The sequence below is a fragment of the Pan paniscus genome, chromosome 5, assembly GCF_029289425.2.
Source record: "Pan paniscus chromosome 5, NHGRI_mPanPan1-v2.0_pri, whole genome shotgun sequence".
Lineage (NCBI taxonomy): Eukaryota > Metazoa > Chordata > Mammalia > Primates > Hominidae > Pan > Pan paniscus.
The window spans coordinates 127,261,821-127,284,464 of NC_073254.2; the positions used below are offsets into that span (position 1 = coordinate 127,261,821).

General features: G+C 39.2%; 1 protein-coding gene across 7 annotated transcripts in view; it reads right to left on the reverse strand.

Annotated features, from left to right (window-relative positions):
• PDSS2 (decaprenyl diphosphate synthase subunit 2) overlaps positions 1 to 22,644 on the reverse strand; it is a 310,743-nt gene that overhangs the window by 92,255 nt on the left and 195,844 nt on the right. For all 7 annotated transcript variants that reach the window (XM_034962650.3, XM_003824334.6, XM_055114002.2 and 4 more), the window contains exon 4: positions 1,130 to 1,201. In XM_034962650.3, the coding sequence (XP_034818541.1) occupies positions 1,130 to 1,201 (72 nt within the window). The remainder of the gene's footprint in view (positions 1 to 1,129; positions 1,202 to 22,644) is intronic.

The window sequence follows — 22,644 nt, forward strand, 5'->3', positions numbered from 1 at the left end:
AGTAGTCACCCATTTTACAATCAGATATTAACCTCCATCCATAGTAGTGAACTTGCATGTCTTTGAAAGGTCCACTGTGGTCATCCATCCTGTGAGGTCTCTGCATACCAACATGCTGCTTAGGTGAGGCTAGATGTGCCTACTAGGAACTGTGGTTACTTGAACCAAACGTTGGCAGATGTCCAAAGTGCAATTCTTCATATTCTAACCGGTCTCTGAACCACCCAGAGTCCCTGGGTTATACTTTTAAATTTTAAATTTCTTATCCAAGTTACTCATGCCCTATGTTTCACTTCTAATAAAATTTATCTTCCTTTTTTCAAATGAAAATGTCAAAAAGCTTAAGATGTGCATACGTGCATACCTTTTCTAATTTGAAGTGAGTGAAATCTTGCTAATACAGAAGGTAAAGAAGTTAGAATAATGAAACACTAAGATAGGAGCCCCTTATAATAGTATCTACCATGTTAAATGATGGTGATGGTCAATGAAGCAATTACTTCACATGTAACATCCTACCGAAATGAAATAACTGCATTTTAAGGAAATGAAACCTAACCTTTCTTGAGATGTCCTGCTAAATGAGTCAAAAAAATCTTAATTCTAGACCTATAAAATTAATCAAAATAATCCAACTGTGCAATCATCCCACTTCTTATAATAAAGAATCTAATAATGCAGTAAATTATGCATCTTGTATATAAAAGATACCCCCATCCCACCTCCCCAACAGTCATCTTCTTAGGCTCAAGGTCCACTCCTCTGTGACATGGAAGGACCCTTCCTCTGGGGAAAGGATGGGCTCAGCTGCCTCAGCACGAGCTGCTCCTCCAGCCTGCCTGCCTGTGACACTGCTACCTGCTAGCCAGAAGCATCCCAGTGTCTACTGGGCTGCTGCAGATTGAACAGACTGTGAATCCAGCCAGAGGATAAGAGGTTGTTTTAATTGGCTAAATCTGCTATGTAGTAAGCGTATGGCCATGAATTTGTAGCCAAAACACTAATCAAAAAAAAAAAAAAAAAACAAGCCATGTACAATTTAAACACAAAACAAGAATGACATTTTCGTTATTCTAGTTGTACCACGACGGTTTATAACATAACATTTTATGACTCTGAAATCCTTTACCTTTGAAGTAGAATTTTCATGATATACTCCTTGTACCAAGTCCATAAGAGCACTTGCTAAAAGTTCCACAACCTAAAAAGCAAGAAGAAAAATAAAAATAAAAAAATTTAAATATATCTCTATTGTTACCTCAGAATGTTTCAGAAGGCTCAGTGGCAAGGCAGAATTTTTCTGTGCTTGACAGAAAAAATGGGGCTATGCACCAAGATCTCAGCAAATGGCATTGCCCACCTGGATATTAAAGCTGTGATCCAAATTTTTTCAGTCATAATTCAAGCCAAAAAAAATCTTATAAGCATAGCATTTAACTAATATACATGAAAATCGAGTAATAGCCATTTTGAACATAAACTTACATTTCAGATAACTAATGAAATCTTAACTCTATTTTCTGCATGTTTATTTCTGTCAGGTGGATACTTTTTCAGTACTCCCATTCTGGGAGCAATTACAATGTTAATTTTCATACTTATTACAGAAAAAAAAGCAAAAGCAAAAGAATGGCTAACCTTTCAAATATGTTCATTCTATTACACTTAAAATGCACTGTGGATATATTTACTGTGGGGTCCTTGGGTCAAATGTACCATAAACACTGAAAATTTTTACAGAACTGCAATACTGAAATCATATTCATCAAACCTGTATTATTTTTCAAGGCTGAGACTATTTTTTTTTTTTAAATCAAGTGAGATCAAAAGCTTTGAACTTGTTCCAGGATGTAAAACAAGCAGAAAACAGTAAATGGTCTCTTTGGAACTACTGTACAATTTAGAGTAGTTTGCATAAGGCATCTTAATTTGAGAGGATAAAATAGTGGTATTTATGATAATGTTCAATGTAGCCATTTCAAATAAGAATTCCTCAAGGCAACCCCATCCGCTTCTTACAAGTCTTAATATCTTGTATATTTAACTTCCTATGTTATGCAGTCCTGTATCAGATTTCCACTCTTTGCTTCCGAAAATTCAGCTCCATTCTGATTGAATTAAAGGATTTTGTTTCAGCTTTTATCATTCTTGTAATTGAAGACATTATTAAGCCAAAGAATACAGACCCAAACAACAAGATACTTCAATCTCAGGTACCCTGGGTTTAATAAACATTTTCTTAGAGGCAAATGACATTAATTTGTAGAAAGATTTGCTTTAACATTTTAACACATGAGCATTTATCTCCAAATTTATATATTTACGTTTATACTACATAACATACACAGAACTGCTGATATGAAATTTTTGCTGATTAAAGGCATATTTTTTTCCTAGCTCTTTGCAGATGGTTTAATTTGTAAGACATATACAAAGTCTTTTTTATTTTTTTTAAATCACATTGTCCTTCAGGTAACCAAATACTTAAGAAATATTGTAGCAATATGAGCTGCAGAGGAACTGGAAGGACAATGATCCTACAGTGTTACCACATGAGTTGAGTTATTTAAGTGGGGAAGAGAGAAAAATGAATGGATTTTTTTCCCCCTGAAGGTATCAGATAAGCCCTATTCCTAAATCCAGGAGGACTGAGTATCGCCAATAGGTCTATGAAAGACTGTAACTAAACGCACAGCATCAGATTGGATTACAGTTTACACAAGCAACATCCCAAGATCCCCCTGATGGCTGGACACATAATACAGATCAATCACTCACTAAGAAATGTTATGGTTTTGAAACAGTTTGAGCTCTGAGACCAGCACTGGTAACGTGAAGAGGGATTTACAAAGAGAAAGTCTGACGCTAAATGTCAAAATGATGGCATGAACTTTTAACAGTGGATCTGGCTCTGGATAACCAGAGTGTTCCTTTACTTCCCTGAAATTCCAGACCAGCCAGAAGCAACAAGAACATTTTGTTCTCTGACTCTTTTTCTCATTGCGTAAACCTGTCCTTACAAGTTCATAATTTATAAATGACCTGTACTTACAAATGGCTATACTTACTTGAACAGAACACACCTCCACCTCCATAGCCAATGACAACCCATTAAGGAAAAAGCTTTAGATTTCTTTGAGTTAACAAGTCGAGGAAGGAAAGAGATTATAAAAAGCAAGAGTAGCCTAAGAAGTTGAAACTGTTCCAGATAAGGGTGACTTACCCAGTGCACATATCAATCTCTTTACATTGCCTGAAATGTTTATTTTTAAAATTATACCAAAGAAAGATGTGTTTGGTCGGGTGCAGTGGCTCACGCCTGTAATCCCAGCAGTTTGGGAGGCAGAGGTGGGTGGATCACCTGAGGTCAGGAGTTCGAGACCAGCCTGGCCAACATGGTGAAACCCTGTCTCTACTAAAAAAAAAAAAAAAAAAAAAAAAAAAAAAAGACAAAAATTAGCTGGCATGGTGGGGCATGCCTGTAATCCCAATTACTCCGGAGGCTGAGGCAGGAGAATCGCTTGAACCCAGGAGGTGGAGTTTGCAGTGAGCCAAGATCGCAGCGCCACTGCACTCCAGTTTGGGCGACAAGAGCGAAACTCCGTCTCAAAAAAAAAAGAAAGATGTGTTTAAGTATCACCCTTCCTTAAAACTGCAAATATTTCTAGAAAGACCACAAGGCTAGCAGCCACTCACAATTTAGTAAGCTCATTTAATAATCTGACTTTTTTTTGCATATTACCCCAGACATTCACCTGTTTAGATACTGCTATACTTACATTTAAGAAAACACTTGGTTAATAACATTTTCCCCCCTCAGATTCTTGAGGAGTGACATGTTCAGGCAACTCAAAGTGCTGGCAGGAATAATGGCAGCCAAAGGAGAATCCAGAGGCCTAAAAGCCAGACCTCTTGGGGCTGAGAGCTGAAGTCCTGTTGCTATAGATAAGTGCAACCTTGAGAAAGATTCCAGGACTTTTGTTTCTCAGGCCCATGGGGCAAGCAAACACTTTCTACTAGGGGAAGAAAAAAAAAAAAAAGAAGGTTAAAAGAGCCTCAATGTGAGTTACCCTTGGAAGCTCAACAGATTAGGGAACTGTTAAAAAAAAAAAAAAAAAAAAAAAAAAAAAAGCAGAATACTAGCAGCCACAGAATCTAGATTCTATTCCAAGGTCTACTAATAATTTGATTGTGAGATTTGGGCAAATCAATTTTTCTCAGCTTTGATTTTCTTCAACTCAATGCAATGAATTGCAATAAAGGGAATTGGAAAAGATGATTCCTTAAGGCCTCTTCCAGCCCTATAATTCTAAGCTTTTACAAATGCAAGTCTTATTATTTATAATTAGGCATGTAAACTTGAAAACTGCTTTTCTGTAAATTTTGATGGAACATCTTTGCTCATGTAATTCATTTTTATCTGTTGTCTTCACATGAACCTTTCCCTCTATCTGAATTCTACTGGCTAATTTCTTTGTGAAACTTTTTGTACCAAATCCCCTTTGGTTTCAATACCTAGAATTATAATAAAACACTTTCCATTTTTCAAAACCATTATGACTGGTAGAACACCCCATCAACTGGCAAAGTCCTACTTGAGTCAATTAAAGGCAACACTGCTGAGCTCTGATTCTTGAAGGGCTCTAATGCTTGGAAATGATTTATATATACTGGATTCTGAATGACATCAGGCTTAACTGCCAAGTTGCATCAAACAAATAATGGTACTAAGTTGGCCATATCGTGAGTATCTCTAAACAGTAAATACGTAGAGCGTTTAGAAGAGAATCTGGAACATAAGTTTCAGTGAGTGTTAACTTATTCTTCTTCCATACTGCCCTATTACCGTGCTATATTCAGTACAAGCCTTGTGTAGATGAACAGCAGAGTATGGAAACCAAGATTATGGTATTTTTTAAATTGTGTGCCTAAATATTTTGGAAGAAAGTGAGTTTTAGTTCAGCAATAAAACCCAACCCAGAACACATGCAAAGACCATTTTAACCAAAATCAGGGACCTCTGAAACACTGACTTGCTGCATCCTGAAATATTGTTTTAGATTATACAACAGTCAGCATCAATGTTAAATAGTTTAGCCATCTGGAGAGCAATTAAACAGGACATAACTTTCTGCATTTCTGGTGACTGCGAGAATAGCAGCATTGCTTACCTACACATGCAAATAAAAAAAAAATGCTCTTCTCTTCAGTTTGGGTCATATGTTGAAATACGACTCTACAGCAAAGCCATACACTATCCTTCAATTTCCAGTGAACCTGAAGTGGCAACCACTCCTAATGTAAGTGTCATGAGCTGGCTTCTCCTGCCACCTCCCTTGTTTTGGCTGCTGGGGAGAATGCTGCAGCATAGGACAGTAAATGGACAGTGCATGTCTAGTTGCTATTCTCAAGCAAATTGTTGATCACTCCCATTTCAATAACCACCGTCTCACCCAAGTTAGGAATAGATAGTATCCAGGTGTATCTGAACCTTAACAAAATTATAGATCTGACATAATTAACCTTTGTGATGAATTTCTTAAATGGTTAATTTACAGGACAAATTTCAGCAATCTCAGGGGAATATATAATTGCTTCATTCTTTATCTTTTGGCAAGGGTAACTACAATTCAATGATTTTTTACACTGAAAAACCAAGATGATGAATACCCTCACAAAGGGTACTGTGATGACTATGCCCTGAGCTATAATAAATTCTCATCATAAAAAACAGAAATTGAGAGGAGTAGGGGATGGTAAGACAAAAATACTGACCCCCCCGCAAAAAAATCCTCGCATTGCTATCCAAAGATGTCTGTAACATATTCTTAAGGAAAAAAAGCTATTTACAAAATAGAAGTAGTATGAAAGGTATTTTAAAAACAAAAATGAGGTCAATCTATGTGTTTATATACACAAGAGAAAAAGTCTGAAAGGAGAGACAACAAAATAATAATAATGTACAAATGATAGGTTCTGGATGATTTTTAATTTAAAAAGTTGTTTTCTTCAATCTTTCTGCTTAAATTTATAATTGCTAAGTTTTTAACAGCTTACATATATAATGCATTACACTATTTCCCTCTTTTTATTGTATTGCTTTTATAATTAAATAAAACAATAAACCTATTTCCTTGGGGAGGGTGTTGGGGGGGGAAGCATACCTTGTTTTTAGTCTCAGAGAGACCTCAAGTTAAGCTATGTTCACAAATTGATTTATGGAATATATCACTCAATAGTTTTTGGACTAGAAAAAATAGGATCAGTAAGTGGCAGTAAGCATTCTGGATAGACAAGTTGTGCCTTTCTCAATAAATGGGATTCAGGAGTACTGTCAGTTAGCACTTGACAGGCTGAATAGACTCAACAGAGTCGTAGATGTTTGACTAGTACAGCAGACCACTCTAATTTGAGCAAAGGAGCGCCTATCCTAAATTAATATACAAGTAAATTTTTTTTTTTTTTTTTTGGAGACGGAGTCTCGCTCTGTTACTCAGGCTGAAGTGCAGTGGCACAATCTCAGCTCACTGCAACTTCCATCTCCCGGGTTCAAGTGATTCTCCTGCCTCAGTCTCCCGAGCAGCTGGGACTACAGGTGCCCGCCACCACACCCAGCTAATTTTTGTATTTTTAGTAGAGACAGGATTTCACCATGTTGGCCAGACTGGTCTTGAACCCCTGACCTTGTGATCTGCCTGCCTCGGCCTCCCAAAGTGCTGGGATTACAGGTGTGAGCCACCGCACCCGGCCACAAGGGAATCTTTAGAAAAAATGTAAACTATAAGGTAACATGGCTCAATTAAAGCTCAAGTCAGCATAATATGATTGACGTAATAAGGTAGTATGGTTGCATTTTAATTCACTTGAAAAAGGTTGCTTTATAACTTAATTTGCTTGGTATATAAAAACTGTGAAGGCCATTACAGATTTGTAATCTTCTTGCAAAAATTTGTCCTCAGGTGATTTTAATGATGGATTTACTACAGTGTGGAATGAAAAACATGTCCATCACTCTATTTGGAGGTGAATAACACGGCGCCCCTCAGCCTTTACTGCTAGCAAAGAAAACAGTCATGTGTGTTCATGTGTGTGCATGTACATCTGCAGTGTTGATGGCATTAACTATGCACAACTTTACTGCGCTCTTTCCTCCACCCCCAGGAACAAACAGCAATGCATGAAGTAGTAGCAAAGGTAAAACACTCTTGGGGAAGAATGAATTTTCATATACATCTTGGGAGGAACAAAAGATGGATTTAGTCTCTTTTGAAAGAGCTTTGGAATTTGAAGGGATATTGTCAAAATTTCTTTTTGAGCCACAAAAACTCTTATCAGTGAAAATATCTTATAGAAAAATACTGAGAGGGTGCTGAATAGGCCGATAAAGGTAACCAGAGCAGGTGGTGTCACTCTTTACTTCATAAAAATGAAGCACAAACTATTTGTGAGACGCATATAAAGATAGAAAGATTTACATTGCCAAGGTAAGGTATAGAGGGACTAAAGAGTGGCACCCTCCCATAGAGACCAATAATAATGTCTAACATTTGTAAAGCACTTTATCATTTACAAATGGATTTAAGCAAACCATCTCATTCCAGGTGGATTCAGTCCCCAGTGCTCAGCCAGAGCTTCCAGGCTGGCAGCCTCAGTGGAGAAACGACTTCTGAAGAACACAGGGCACAGCAGCAGTGGCCAAATGAGGGGTGAATCTACTCACCCACCACCTGGGCACGAACTACCCAGATGAGCCCTACTCTGCATGCTGATTAAAATAAATGAGGGCTTTGATAAAGCCATCGCTAAAGTCTCTGAAAGGATGGCTCTCTCCACTTCTTCCTATCAAACTAGGACCGGGTTTAATGTAGACAATGATGAAAGGGCTGTTGCAATAAGCACACCAACTCATAGGAGTTCTGGAGGAAGCTTCTAACTCAGTTTTTTGAAGGAAGCCTTTTCAGTACTGCCAAATGTGTAAGGCTTTGCTTATTTGTGGGAGGGATGGCAATCTGTTCTAGTGAGCTGGAAGTTCTTTCTGGCTAAGGGGGTAGCGAAGAGAGAGAAATGGCACTACCAACAGGACAGGTGCAGCAAAAACTAAGCAAATTGATAATCTTAATTTTTAATTTAGAACAGCTGATACATTGGTTCATAAACTAACTACTGGTAACATTTGTCAAAAAGGTTTCAGGAAAATTCAGTGAACTAAACAAAAGTATAAAATTGCAACTGAGGCTACATGCAGTGGCTTACGCCTGTAATCTCAGCACTTTGAGAGGCCGAGGTGGGAGGATCACTTGAGCCCAGGAGTTCGAGACCAGCCTGGGCAATATAGTGAGATACCCATCTCAACAAAAAATGAATGAAAGTTCTATTTTTAAAATCGCAACTGATATAACTTGAAAGAAATAGGCCACAAATTCAGGAAGATGGCTTAAATATGAAGTTTGAGATTTAATTTTATATTGGCTGGTGGATTCATTTCATGAACAGTTTGATAGCCTACTATGTGCCTGGTACTATACTAATGAAACTATTCTCGTTAGGCCACAGTTATACATGAGACACTACCAAAAAGATCTAAATCAAAATTCCTTTATTCAATTAATACATATAAAAATGTTTGTGGTTTATTTTATTATTTTTTGAGATAGAGTCTCACTCTGTCACCCAGGCTGGAGTGCGGTGGCTTGATCTTGGCACATTGCAACCTCCACCTCCCGGGTTTCAGCAATTCTCCTGCCTCAGCCTCCTGAGTAGCTGGGATTACAGGCGTGCGCCACCATGCCTGGCTAATTTTTGTATTTGTTTTAGTAGAGACGGGGTTTCACCACACTGGCCAGGCTGGTCTCGAACTCCTGATCTCATGATCTGCCCGCCTCGGCCTCCCAAAGTGCTGGGATTACAGGCGTGAGCCACTGCACCCGGCCATGTTTGTGGTTTAAATATCACTAAGGGACCATGTCTAAACAAGTCTAATAAATAACTTTTACATTTACTTTTTTTGCAGTGTTTTTAAATTATAGTTGTTCTTTTTAAAGGATACATTGTCTAGATAAATAACTTCATAAAGATAAAGGCCATTTATTTGTTTTTGATCACTCAGAAGGTTAATACGTAAGTTGCAAGACCTTGGGCCAACCATGTCACTTCTTTGCCCCTCAGTTTGCTTATCTAGATAAGAGGTTTCTGTGTTTTATCAACAATAAGTCCTATGATTAGAAATATTTAAATGTGCAGCTATATACATTTTTAATTCACAATTGTGAGATACAGTAAAAAATAGTTTTTTTAGCTACAATAAAAGAGTAATAAAAAAACTGATTTTACTTTTGAATAAAGGTGCATGGTCTTGGACTACTGAAGCAATGCCAAATAGTCATTTATTGATCACTGACTCATTTATTTGTTTAAACAACAATTAGGTTCCTGAAAAAGTAGCAGACAATTTAAAGCGCTTAAGATGAAAATTTTCAGTGAGGTGTGGTAGCTCGTGCCTGTAATCCCAACACTTTGTGAGGCCAAGGTGGGAGGATCACTTGAGGCCAGAAGTTTTGAGACTAGCCTGGGCAAAACACTGAGATCCCATCTCTATGAAGCAATTTTCTTTTCTTTTTCTTTCTTTTTTTTTTTTTTTTTTTTTTTTTTGAGACAGAGTCTCACTCTGTCTCCCAGACTGGAATGCAGTGGGACGATCTCGGCTCACTGAAACCTCTGCCTCCCGGGTTCAAGTGATTCTCCTGCCTCAGCCTCCTGAGTAGCTGGGATTACAGGCGTCCACCACCATACCTGGCTAATTTTTGTATTTTTAGTAGAGATGGGGTTTCACCATGTTGGTCAGGCTGGTCTTGAACACCTGACCTCGTGATCTGCCCACCTTGGCTTCCCAAAGTGGTGGGATTACAGACGTGAGCCACTGCGCCTGGCCGAAAAATAATTTTTTTTAAAGATAAAAATTTTCATAAGAAATAAAGAAAAAGGAGATGTTTTCCAGCAGATTTTTTAAAAAGTTGGTTGTGTCAAGTATTTTGCATTACTATAAAAACTATAATAAATAGTTGCTGAGAATTGAATACTTGGTCATGAAACAAACAAGCAACGTAAAACTGATTATCATATAGCAGTTAGTTGCTTTATTTTCCACCTTCCCCCAGTATGGGAATTGCTGAATATGAAGTCTGTTGTACTCAGGATATACCATTCTCAGTATGTTCTTTACCTAGCGGCACTGCCGCATGTTGTTCTGACAGAATTCTGAGAGAATTAGCCTTGCCATTTTAGTGTTGGGCCCATTTTTATTCAATGTGGCTGATGAGCTCCATTTTGCTTTCACTGCTTCTTCATCTGGAGACCCTCTCAGTGATGTAAACTGAAAGACTGTTGTTGGCTAGCACACTGCCTTCTATTAGTGGCTTTCAATACACATTGTGACACAGTATAAATACATGTGCATATATAAAACTACATTTTTTTTTTTAGATGGAGTCTCGCTGTGTCACCCAGGCTGGAGTGTAGTGGCGTGATCTCGGCTCACTCCAACTGCCACCTCCCAGGTTCAAGCGATTCTCCTGCCTCAGCCTCCCGAGTAGCTGGGATTACAGGTGCCCACTACCACGCCCAGCTAACTTTTGACTTTTGTATTTTTACTAGAGACGGGGTTTCACCATGTTGGCCAGGCTGGTCTCGAACTCCTGACTTTGTATTCCCAAAGTGCTGGGAATACAGCCGTGAGCTACCACGCCTGGCCAAAATTAAATTAAAAGTTTCATTATGTAATTTTCTATTGCATTCTATTTTTTTTTTTTTTTTTGAGATGGAGTCTCTGTTGCCCAGGCTTAAGGGCAGTGGTGTGATCTTGGCTCACCCCAACCTCGACCTCCCGGGTTCAAACAATTCTTCTGCCTCAGCCTCCCAAGTAGCTGGGATTACAGGCGTCTGCTACCACGCCTGGCTAATTTTGCATTTTTAGTAGAGATGGGGTTTTGCCATGTTGTCCAGGCTGGTCTCAAACTCCTAGCCTCAGGTGATCCACTGGCCTCAGCCTCCCAAAGTGCTGGGATTACAGGTGTGAGCTACCACGCCAGGTCCTATGGCTTGAACACGGGAATCGCCTGAACCCAGGAGGCGGAGGTTGCGGTGAGCCGAGATCGTGCCATTGCACTCCAGCTTGGGCAACAAGAGTGAAACTCCATCTCAAAAAAAAAAACAAACAAACAAAAAGTATTGATAGTGATTCACTAAATTGATTTCACCACTCCCCAATGAAAAGGATGTGATCTGTGGTTTGAAACATTATTCAATATCATGCTGATAAATGTTATGTATAGTTCATACCTTGTTAGTCCTTGTAATTACACACAAGGTCTTCCAAATTTTTGATGCAGTTTAAACATTGTTACTCTAAAATATATTTTTAGAGGTATTTATTTATCACTTTTTACCAAAAACATGTAAATGAAGTGAAGGTAAACAGAGAGGCAAGATAAAACAGAATCATTCTTGGGTACTATGGAGTATATTCTATTAGGGTGCATTTCAATCTTGTAGGTTTGTATCAATAATGCTGATGCTTAGCTTCATTTTTTTTGTTTTTGTTTTCTGAGACAGAGTCACTCTGTCGCCCAGGCTGGAGTGCAGTGGTGCCATCTTGGCTCACTGTAACCTCCCCGTCCCAGGTTCAAGCAATTCTCCTGTTTCAGCCTCCCGAGTAGCTGGGGCTACAGGTGCATGCCACCATGCCCGGCTAATTTTTGTATTTTTAGTAGAGACAGGTTTTCACCATGTTGCCCAGGCTGGTCTCGAACTCCTGACCTCAGGTGATCCACCCACCTTGGCCTCCCAAAGTGCTGGGATTACAGGTGTGAGCCACGGTGCCCTGCCTGATGCTTAGCTTGGATCCTGTTAGATTCCTGAAAACAAATTGGCTTAGATAACATTTGGCCAAAGAGCTAAAAATTTCAGTAATTTCCTAGGAGTCACAGATACATCTTGCAAATTCCAGTGCTGCCATGTCTTTTGGGTAACACAGTTCACTTTCCAGCTCAAGCAGTTCCTCTTCAAATTGGGCCACACTAAAAGGCAGGTGTTTGTAATTCAGAGACATCCCAAGGTTTGTACTCTAAAGGCAGGCACAGAAATAAAATCATGATTCGTGTGCCTTAAAATCCATGCATTTTGACTAAAGCTGTAATTGTATTTCTTCCAAATAACTCTGAAGCTCTTCAAAATCCACAAATCAATGGAATTCTAAAAATAACTGATGCTACTAGTACTGTGTTCTAAAAAATTAAGTAATCTTTTTTTTCCTTCCTTCAAATTATCAGGTAGAAATTTGGGGGCCGGGCACTCATGCCTGTAATTCCAGCACTTGGGAGGCTGAGGCAGGAGAAGCCTCTGAGCCCAAGAGTTTGAGACCAGCCTGGGCAACATAGGGAGATCCTGTCCCAGAAATAAATAAATTAATTAATTAACAATAATAGAAGAGGCCAGGCGCGGTGGCTCACACCTGTAATCAGCACTTTGGGAGACTGAGGCAGGTGAATCACTTGAGGACAGGAGTTGGAGACCAGCCTGGTTAACATGGCAAAACCCCATCTCTATTAAAAATACAAAAATTAGCTGGGTGTGGTGGTGGGCGACTGTAGTCCCAGCTACTCAGGAGGCTGAGGCAGGAGAATCTCTAGAACCTTGGAAGTGGAGGTTGCAGTGAGCCAAGATCATGCCACTACACTCCAGCCTGGGTGACAGAGCGAGACTCTGTCTCACAAATAAAATAAAATGAAATAAAATAAATCTGGGATTGGTCACATTGTACCCTTGGATCAAATAATGGATACCCTGGGCCAGGCACAGTGGCTCATGCCTGTAATCCCAACACTTTGGGGGCTGAGGTGGGAGGATGGCTTCAGGTCAGGAGTTTGAGACCAGCCTGGGCACCATAGAGAGACTCTGTGTCTACAAAAACTTAAAAAAATTAACAAGGCATGGTGTCTTGCGCTGTAGTCCCAGCTACTCAGGAGGCTGAGGTGGAGGATTACCTGAGCCTGTGAGTTCGAGGTTACAGTGAGTGACAATAGCCCCACTGCACTCCAGCCTGGGGTACAGAGTGAGACTCTGTCTCATTAAAATAATAATACAAATAAATAATAATAATGGGCATACTTGGGTTAGAAATACTCCAATCTATAAAGATATACATACAATTGGCTTTTTTTTTTCTTCCCCTGAGACAGGATCTCTATCACACAGGCTGGAGTGCAGTGGTGCAATCTTGGCTCACTGCAGCCTCCACCTGCCAGGTTTAGCAATTCTTGTGCCTTGACCTCCCGAGTAGCTGGGATTACAGGTATGCGCCACCACACCCAGATAATTTTTGTATTTTTAGTAGATACAGAGTTTTGCTATATTGGTCAGTGGTATTAAACTCCTGGCCTCAAGTGATCTGCCCACCTCGGCCTCCCAAAGTGCTGGGATTAGGGGTGTGAGCCACCACTCCTGTCCCAGTTGGGTTTTAAACTGGTATTTCTCATGCTTCATGCAATGCACACACAAAAATTTTTTTTGAATTAACAATACTGTTTTAGTATGTGACTTACTTGTGTAAATCACAACTGTTTCAATATAAATGTGAATTATCACTTTGCTCAATCAATATTATCAGAAATTTACATTTGTACATTACCTTATAGCCTTTAAAGTACTTGAACAAATTAAGCCATATATAAAATTTTCAACACAAATCTGCCATAAAGATGAGTTTACCAATTTGGGGTACTGCTTTAGATTGCTGAAATATGCACAAAAATCTTTAGCTCTCTGATGTTTATATAAGATATTGGCTTCTCTGTTACTTTCCTGACTTTATTAACAATTTCCTTGATTATAATCATTTTGTTTTTCTTCATGTGTCATGCCATTTTCAGGATCTGGTTATAAGATGCAAGTTTAGACTCTTTCCTACAACATCTACAACATTTGGAACCATAGAATATTGGAACCAGCAAGGATCTAAGAGATGGACATGATGCTGCCTTAATTTTTTTAGAAAACTAAAAAAAAAAAAAAAAAAGTTGCTTTTGCTTATAAGTTGCTAATTTAAAATGTTTCACCGGGCACAGTGGCTCACGCCTGTAATCCCAGCACTTTGGGAGGCCGAGGCGGGCAGAACACCTGAGGTCAGGAGTTCAAGACCAGCCATAGCCAACATGGCAAAACCCCATCTCTACTAAAAATACAAAAATTAGCTGGATGTGGTGGTGGGTGCCTATAATCCCAGCTACTTGGGAGGCTGAGGCAGGAGAATCACTTGAACCTTGGAGGCGGAGGTTGCAGTGAGCTGAGATTGTGCCACTGCACTCCAGCCTGGGCAACATTGAGACTCCGTCTCAGAAAAAAAAAAAGTTTCATGAAGCCCCTATCAATGTTTATATTGAAATATGTATTCCAATATTTAGAAACTAATAACCGTTTAAGGTACCATAAATTCCAGGATTGATAACTGCAAAATTGTTGGCAAAAATGTATCATGGTTCTTTGTTGGTCTGTTAGTTTTCTACTTTAGTAAAGCATGAGGATTTTGCAGTCAGATTGCCTGGATTTAGACAGCAACTCTACCACTTATTAGCAGTGTTACCTTGAGGGAAATTACTTATCCTTTCCCTGTACCTCAGGAGACATTAAATGGGTTAATATAGATAAAGCACTTAAAACAGTGCCTACCGTATAGTAAGCCCTCAAAAATATAAATTGTTATTTCTAAAATATTTGATGGTAATTTTAATGATTAAATTTTCTACAACTATAAAGTTTCTAATTTCAGTGATAAAAATGGGGAATTAAGATATCAGATAGACTGAAATAATAGATGGATGAATGAATGATCTGAATTTGGAATTCTGAGAGGTAAAATGAAGAGTTCAATGTTAAATGGCTTATTGGGGGATAAAAAGAAACAAAAGAAAAAATGAGGCCAGGCGTGGTGGCTCAAATCAGAAATCCCAGCATTTTGGGAGGCCAAGGTGGGCGGATCACCTGAGGTCAGGAGTTCAAGATCAGCCTGGCCAACATGGTGAAACCCCGCTTCTACTAAAAATACAAAAAAAAGGAAAAAATTAGCCGGGCGTGGTGGCACATGCTTGTAATCCCAGCTACTTGGGAGGCTGAGGCAGAAGAATCTCTTGAACCCAGGAGGCAGAGGTTGCAGTGAGCTGAGATCACACCACTGCATTCTAGCCTGGGTGACAGAGCAAGACTCTGTCTCAAAAAAAAAAAAAAATATAGAAAAAAGAAAAAATGAAAGAGAAAAAAAGCCAAGGCTAGGAATTCGGTCCACAGACTTCTACTTTATGGTTCTTTCCACTTCTCTTTGTAGCTTTACATGTCATCTCTAGGAATGTAAAATACATAAGTGCTATGTAGCTCAACACATTATGAAAATATAAGTGATCCCCAAGAGTGTAGCTAAAACTGTTATTAGTAAACAGTTACTCTGATATTCTAAACAGGGAAACTATCCTTTAAAAACCAAAGACTTGATTTGCAATATAGTTTTGGTGTTTCCCGATTTCTGCCTGACTTTACACCCTGAAAATGGTCCCAGAACAACGACAATTAAGCCATAGGAATGACAACAAACAATTTAATGAAATTTCCAGAATGCTTAAAAAGAAACTTGCTTGGCACAGCCATACTTTCCAACAAACCCACTTTAAAGTTTTCACAGTTTACAATATCAGAAATGACCTCAGGGTCAGGCATTTGTCAGTTAATGACCTGTTGGGCTAATGGCCTTCAGCTTTGCCTTAGGCACATAAGTCCTCCAGCAGGTCATTAGCTGCCAGAAAAGGGCTCTTCCCAATCACTATGGCTAAATAAATAAAATTTGCTCCTGGGCTAAGACCCTATAAACCAACTTTGGCTTAGACTAAGTAAATTTTTTGTTGCGTATTTACAACTTTAAGAATTTAAGAAAATGATGGAAATGCTAAAACCAAAATTACATTAACATGACTGAGCTATATGTGGCTATCAATGAGGAAAGTAGTCACATAGACTCTTGGATGAGCTTAAATTTTCTTTTGCTTATGGTATTCAAATTCAGTTGAACCTCACATCATGGTTGGCCATGAGAAATAGAAATATATTGACTATGGCAATATTATATATAATACATTTAGCAACCTTGATCTTTGTAAATCCCATTTCCTACCTTCCAGAAGTAAAATTAATTAAATCAGTCTTCCCCCTTCATTTTTCTTTCTTTTTTTTTTTTTGAGACGGAGTCTGGCTCTGTCGCCCAGGCTGGAGTGCAGTGGCACAATCTCGGCTCACTGCAAGCTCCACCTCCCGTGTTCAAGCCATTCTCCTGCCTCAGCCTCCCGAGTAGCTGGGACTACAGGCACCCGCCACTATGCCCAGCTAATTTTTGTATTTTTAGTAGAGATGGGGTTTCACCGTGTTAGCCAGGATGGTCTCGATCTCCTGACCTTGTGATCCGCCCACCTCAGACACCCAAAGTGCTGGGATTACAGGCTTGAGCCACTGCGCCTGGCCCCCCCTCCATTTTCATGGACATTTGCTAGATCTCCAAAGCCAGAGTGAGAAAAAAAATCTATTTTCAAGTTTGAGTGATTCAGTACTCTTCTTTTCCCTTTCTAATGGTCTCACCTGAGGAACTTTCTGAGTTAGGAGTTTACTAAGTACTGGGTGGATAGACAGCTGATTCCTGCCTTTGCATCTGCAGCTGCCTATCTCTTCTCCATCTATCCTTTCTTCACTCCAGCAGGCTTGTATACTGTGTCTCTTTCTGTCCCTTCCCAAATCTCATGTTGAATTGTAAACCCCAATGCAGGAGGTGGGGCCTGGTGGGAGGTGTTTGGATCATGGGGGCAGATCCCTTATGGCTTGGTGCTGTCTTCACAATAGTGAGTGAGGTCTTGGGAGATCTGGTAGTTTAAAAGTGTGTGGCACCTCCTTCCCGTTGCTCCTGCTTTCACCATGTGACGTCCCTGCTCCCACTTTGCCTTCTGCCATGATTGTAAGCTTCCTAAGGCCTTCCTAGAAGCTGAGCAGGTGCAAGCACCATGCTTCCTGTAAAGCCTGAAGAACCATAAGCCAATTAAACCTCTTTTCTTCACAAAATTACCCAGTCTCAGGTATTTCTTTTCTTTCTTTCTTTTTTTTTTTTTTTGAGATGGAGTTTCACTCTTTCCCCTAGGCTGGAATGCAGTGGCGCAATCTCAGTTCACTGCAACCTCCGCTTTTGGGTTCAAGCAATTCTCCTGCCTCAGCCTCCCGAGTAGCTGGGATTATAGGTGCCCGCCATCATGCCCGGCTAATTTTTTGTATTTTTAGTAGAGACGGGGTTTTGGCATGTTGGCCAGGCTGGTCTCGAACTCCTGACCTCAGGTGATCAACCTGCCTGGGCCTCCCAATGTGCTAGAATTACAAGTGTGAGCCACCGTGCCTGGCCCGTCTCAGGTATTTCTTTCTTTTCTTTCTTTCTTTTTTTTTTTTTTTTTGAGATGGAGTCTGGCTCTGTTGCCCAGGCTGGAGTGCAGTGGTGCGATCTTGGCTCACTCCAAGCTCCGCCTCCCTGGTTCACGCCATTCTCCCGCCTCAGCCCCCTGAGTAGCTGGGACTACAGGCGCCCACCACCACGCCCGGCTAATTTTTTTGTATTTTTGTAGAGACGGGGTTTCACTGTGTTAGCCAGGATGGCCTCAATCTCCTGACCTCGTGATCTGCCCGCGCGGCCTCCCAAAGTGCTGGGATTACAGGTGTGAGCCACTGTGCCTGGCCTGCCTCAGGTATTTCTTTATCGCAATGCAAGAACAGCCTAACACACTGTTCACAACTCGGTTAATTTCACCTCACGTAATCTCTAAAGTGTATATACATCCTCTTCAATCTTCATCCTCCAGTTTTCTATTCTTTCTCCTTTTACTTATTATTTCAGAAAAATTGCCACTCACCTTCTTGACTTCTACTTTCTCCTTTCAAGAAGACATAAACCAAGGATCTTCAAGTTGAGAAACATCAGAGGAAAGCAAGATTTCTCTTGTGCTAAGAAAAAGGAAAATTGGGCCAGGCAAGGTGGCTCACACCTGTAATCCCAGCATTTTGGGAGGCTTGAGGCGGGCAGATCACGAGGTCAGGAGATCAAGACCATCCTGGCTAACATGGTGAAACCCCACCTCTATTAAAAATACAAAAAATTAGCTGGGCATGGTGGCATGTGCCTGTAGTCCCAGCTATTTGAGAGGCTGAGGTAGGAGAATCACTTGAACCTGGGAGGCAGAGGTTGCAGTGAGCCAGGATCGTGCCACTGCACTTCAGCCTGGGTGACAGAATGAGACTCTGTCTCAAAAAAAAAAAAAGAAAAAGGAAACTTGGCTGGGCACAGTGGCTTACGCCTGTCATCTCAACACTTAGGGAGGCCAAGGATCATTTGAGCCCAGGAGTTCAACACCGGCCTGGGCTAGATAGTCTGGCCTGGGCAAGGTAGTGAGACCTTGTCTCTATTACAAAAAATAAAGAAATAAAAATAATTTAAAAAATAAAAAAGGTAATATTAGAAATGAAATATGCATTAAAAAACCAGTGCCTACCCTCATCCTCTTATTAAACCAAATTTCCCTTTATATGTCAACATTTAAAAATAATTTAACAAATATTTCTTGTTCAGTTTGTTTTCCTATTTTATTTATTTGCAGGTATTGTAGAATGCAGATTTTTTTTTTCTTTTTAAAAAGGGTGTCCTTGGCCAGGCGCGGTGGCTTACGCCTGTAATCCCAGCACTTTGGGAGGCCGAGGTGGGTAAATCACCTGAGGTCTGGAGTTCAAGACCAGCCTTGCCAACATGGCGAAAACCCATCTCTATTAAAAATACAAAAATTAGCCAGGCATGGTGGCAGGCGCCTGTAATCCCAGCTACTCGGGAGGCTGAGGCAGAAGAATTGCTTGAGCCCAGGGGGCAGAGTTTGCAGTGAGCCGAGACTGAGCCACTGCACTCCAGCCTGGGTGACAGAGCAAGACTGAAAAAAGAAAAAAAGGGTGTCTTTGAATGCCAGGCATATGGAAGAAACATGTAAGCTGCTCTTGCTCTTTTTCCTTGTTGTTAGGTTTCTGGTTTGATTCTCAGAGAAATGTCAATTTCACCTGATGGCATTTAACCTTCCTATGCCCAAAAGCTACTACATTCCATTGTCTTGTGGCTTCAAAATGGGCAAAGTTCCAGGTTTTAATATTATTTAAAATTCGTCTTATTTCTAGTATAATTTGCACGCACTAATCATTTATTACTTTCACTTTAAAGACCAAGGAAGCATGACCAGAAAATGGATACAGTCTCTGTTTAATATGTGACTATATTAGCAAATCAGAAAAAAACTGAAGAAGCTAATTTTGGGATTCTGAAATAATTTTATGATGGCATTTTGACTTTTCTAATTAATTGATATGGAGATAGTCTCTTTTACTGTTATACTATATGACACCCCACTTACCACCTTCTGCATCCCTTTACCCTAGTCATGCAAATCTACACTTGAGTGGGTTACATGTATAAAAAATATTAACCTTGGGTGTCAAACTAAAGAGCCTAAAAGATATTAAATAATTTCCACAAGTAAAATAGTGCAAGCAAAACTATAAACACTATCATAATAATGCCTATTTTAAATGCATAAGACAGGGAAAAACTTAATACATGTTTTTAGGTTTCAATTTAACATGAATTTGGAAGTAAAATTACTATAACAGATAAGACAAACACAAATAGACAATAGCATCTTTATTAAACTATATAGATGGTGTAAAGGGAGATTTATATGCATAAATTGAGCATATTTGTACAAACAAAATACTTCATTGTAAACAACATATTTACGCCTTTAGGAAAACAAAGTTAACATAAGGAAATACATCAGCTATGTAAAGAGTACATCTGTGCCACTGGTTATCTGGAAGTATAAATCACTAATGCTTAATAGAACAACCTCCAGGAGTGACATCATGACAATGCTCTTGGGTGTTTAGACAAGATCCAGGCTGACTCACAGTCTCCCATCTGATATATAGCAATAGGTCCATTAAATGAAAATGACTACAAAGAAAAAAAATAACGTGATAAATTCCATTCTTTAAATACTAGGCTTATCATTATATATGTGAAGTAAAAGACTTTTCAAAAACAAGATGACAGGTAGTAATCCACACAGTCTTATTTGCACTGTGGCTTAATCCTAAATACAAACCCAGTCTAAATAAATACAAAGACCAGAGGAAGCCTGTTAATGGCCAGCTAGATTTCGAAATTATAGTACTTCTCCACTTCATGATTTCCCTTCCAATTAGTTAGCATGTCTCACTGATAGCTTGCTGCTCAAACACTAAAATTTTAGATTCTGGCATGACCACATCACTACAGCATCCAGTGATGTTCTACATGGACACAATATAGAGCAACTTATCCCAATGGAATCAGGAAATTTATGATTTAAAAAGAGGCATTCTGAGGTCTTTTAGTCCAGGTCTTTGTACAGTGAAGTACTAAAATAAAAACTTGCCCTTATGTTCCATAATTGAAAATGAATGAAAACCCAAGCATTAATTTTTAAATTCACTCTTGAATTCAAAATCTTGTTAATTTGCATTTATGTGACTACAGCTATAATGGTAAGAAGACAATTACCAGAGGATTAATAAACCAATTTCTATACTTGAAGATATTTAAAAATCTAAGTGTTACCTAAGGCAATTACCTTGAAGACCCCTAATATCTTCAGGGAAAAGCCAAAGGGAAAATAATTGACTCTGCTAATTTTACCCTTGGCAATTATAAAACAGCTCTGAATTTCATTTGACTGCAGAACCCTTCATCTAATGGCTTGCCCCATGAGAAGTACAGAGATAAACACATCATATAGAAATTCAGACAAGAATCCAGTAGCACAAGAAAATGAGAAATTGGTAGAATGAATAAGTCATAAAAAATTAAAGTTGTTACAAATATGCCAACTTTAAATTACCAATATACATCCTCAAGAAAAAGCAGGCTGTCACTGTGAAAAAACAGTGACATATTATAAACAGAAATTCTGTATTAAGTTTTGCCTGTTTCCTCTTGCTGTGGTATCTATTTATGTTGCTATTGTTGACAAATTTTCTTTCTTATAAAAGAAAACTAAAACATGATTAAATAGAATCTAACTTTACCAAGACATTAAGCATATGTAGAGATAAGAAAACTTGGCCGGGTGTGGTGGCTCACGCCTGTAATCCTAGCACCTTGGGAGGCTGAGGCAGGTGGATCACCTGAGGTTAGGAGTTCAAGACCAGGCTGCCCAACATGGCAAAAACACATCTACTAAAAATACAAAAATTAGCCAGATGTGGTGGTGGGCACCTGTAATCCCAGCTACTTGAGAGGCTGTGGCAGGAGAATCACTTGAACCCGAGAGGCGGAGGTTGCAGTGAGCCAAGATCGTGCCACTGCACTCCAGCCTGGGCAACAAGAGCAAAACTGTCTCAAAAAAACAAACAAACAAACAAACAAACAAAACGCAAAAAACTTACTACACTACTACTTCAAAGAAATATTTATCGCCACCTCCTCCTTCTAAAAAAACCATAGTTACTATTATTTAAGCTTCTGGGAGCTCATTTGATAAAATAAGTCCTCTTCTGAGATATAACTTCACTTTCCTTAAATTATTCTGATGAAAATATTGCCAAGTATTTAAATGAAAGAAACTGGCTCTGAATATGGGAGATTTGCTTTATCAGAGGGAATTCCTGACTTTCAAGAACTTTAGTAATTCACAATCTCCTCAGTTTAAAATACTTTTCACCTGATTTGGAAATCATCTATTACGATTAAAAGAGAGCTACTAAAAGCCTTGATTTGGAGAAGATCAATTACAGACCCTGGGCATGGTTCTTAAGGTCTTTCACAAAAAGTGAACCCCTGAGGCATTTTTTTTTTTTTTTTGAAATTGACCTGGTAGAGCCTTCAATGACCCTTTGAAGAACAAGGTGCAAAAGATTCACGTTTGAGATTAACAGGAGGGCTGCACAGAATAAAGCCTTCAATTCAACATACAACTATCAAATTCAGAAAAAAAATATCATAGCCTAAAAAGGAAAAAATTCCTCACCAGAGAAAGGTTGATAAAATGCAAATTTAAAGGTGTAAACCTGTGCAGAGACCATGAAGTTATGAGGCTCACTGAAGGGGAAGGAAATGCCAGATCATTCTTATTTCAAGAAGCTTCAGGCTGAATAGTTGCTTGGATATGCTAAGTTTTTCTTTTTCTTTTTCTAAATCAAGTAGTGCTACTGAAATCCAGTGCCTAATGGAGCAGATGGTGGAGGTCTTAGACTCTGGAACATTTATAGTGATGCTTCTGAATGCACAACACCAAGAGTGGATTTCACAGGCTGTGAATCTGATTTGATTTTGATGGGAGTAAAGCTTCCATTTTCACTGTACTTGAACCACATTGAAAAAAAGCATGTGTGACTGACACAAGCTAGTTAAGAAAAAGGAACATTTTAAATATTAGTCCCATAAAGGGAAGCAGTTTAAACAAGTGATTATTTGTTTGTATCATTTAACATGATTATGTTTATATATAATACCAC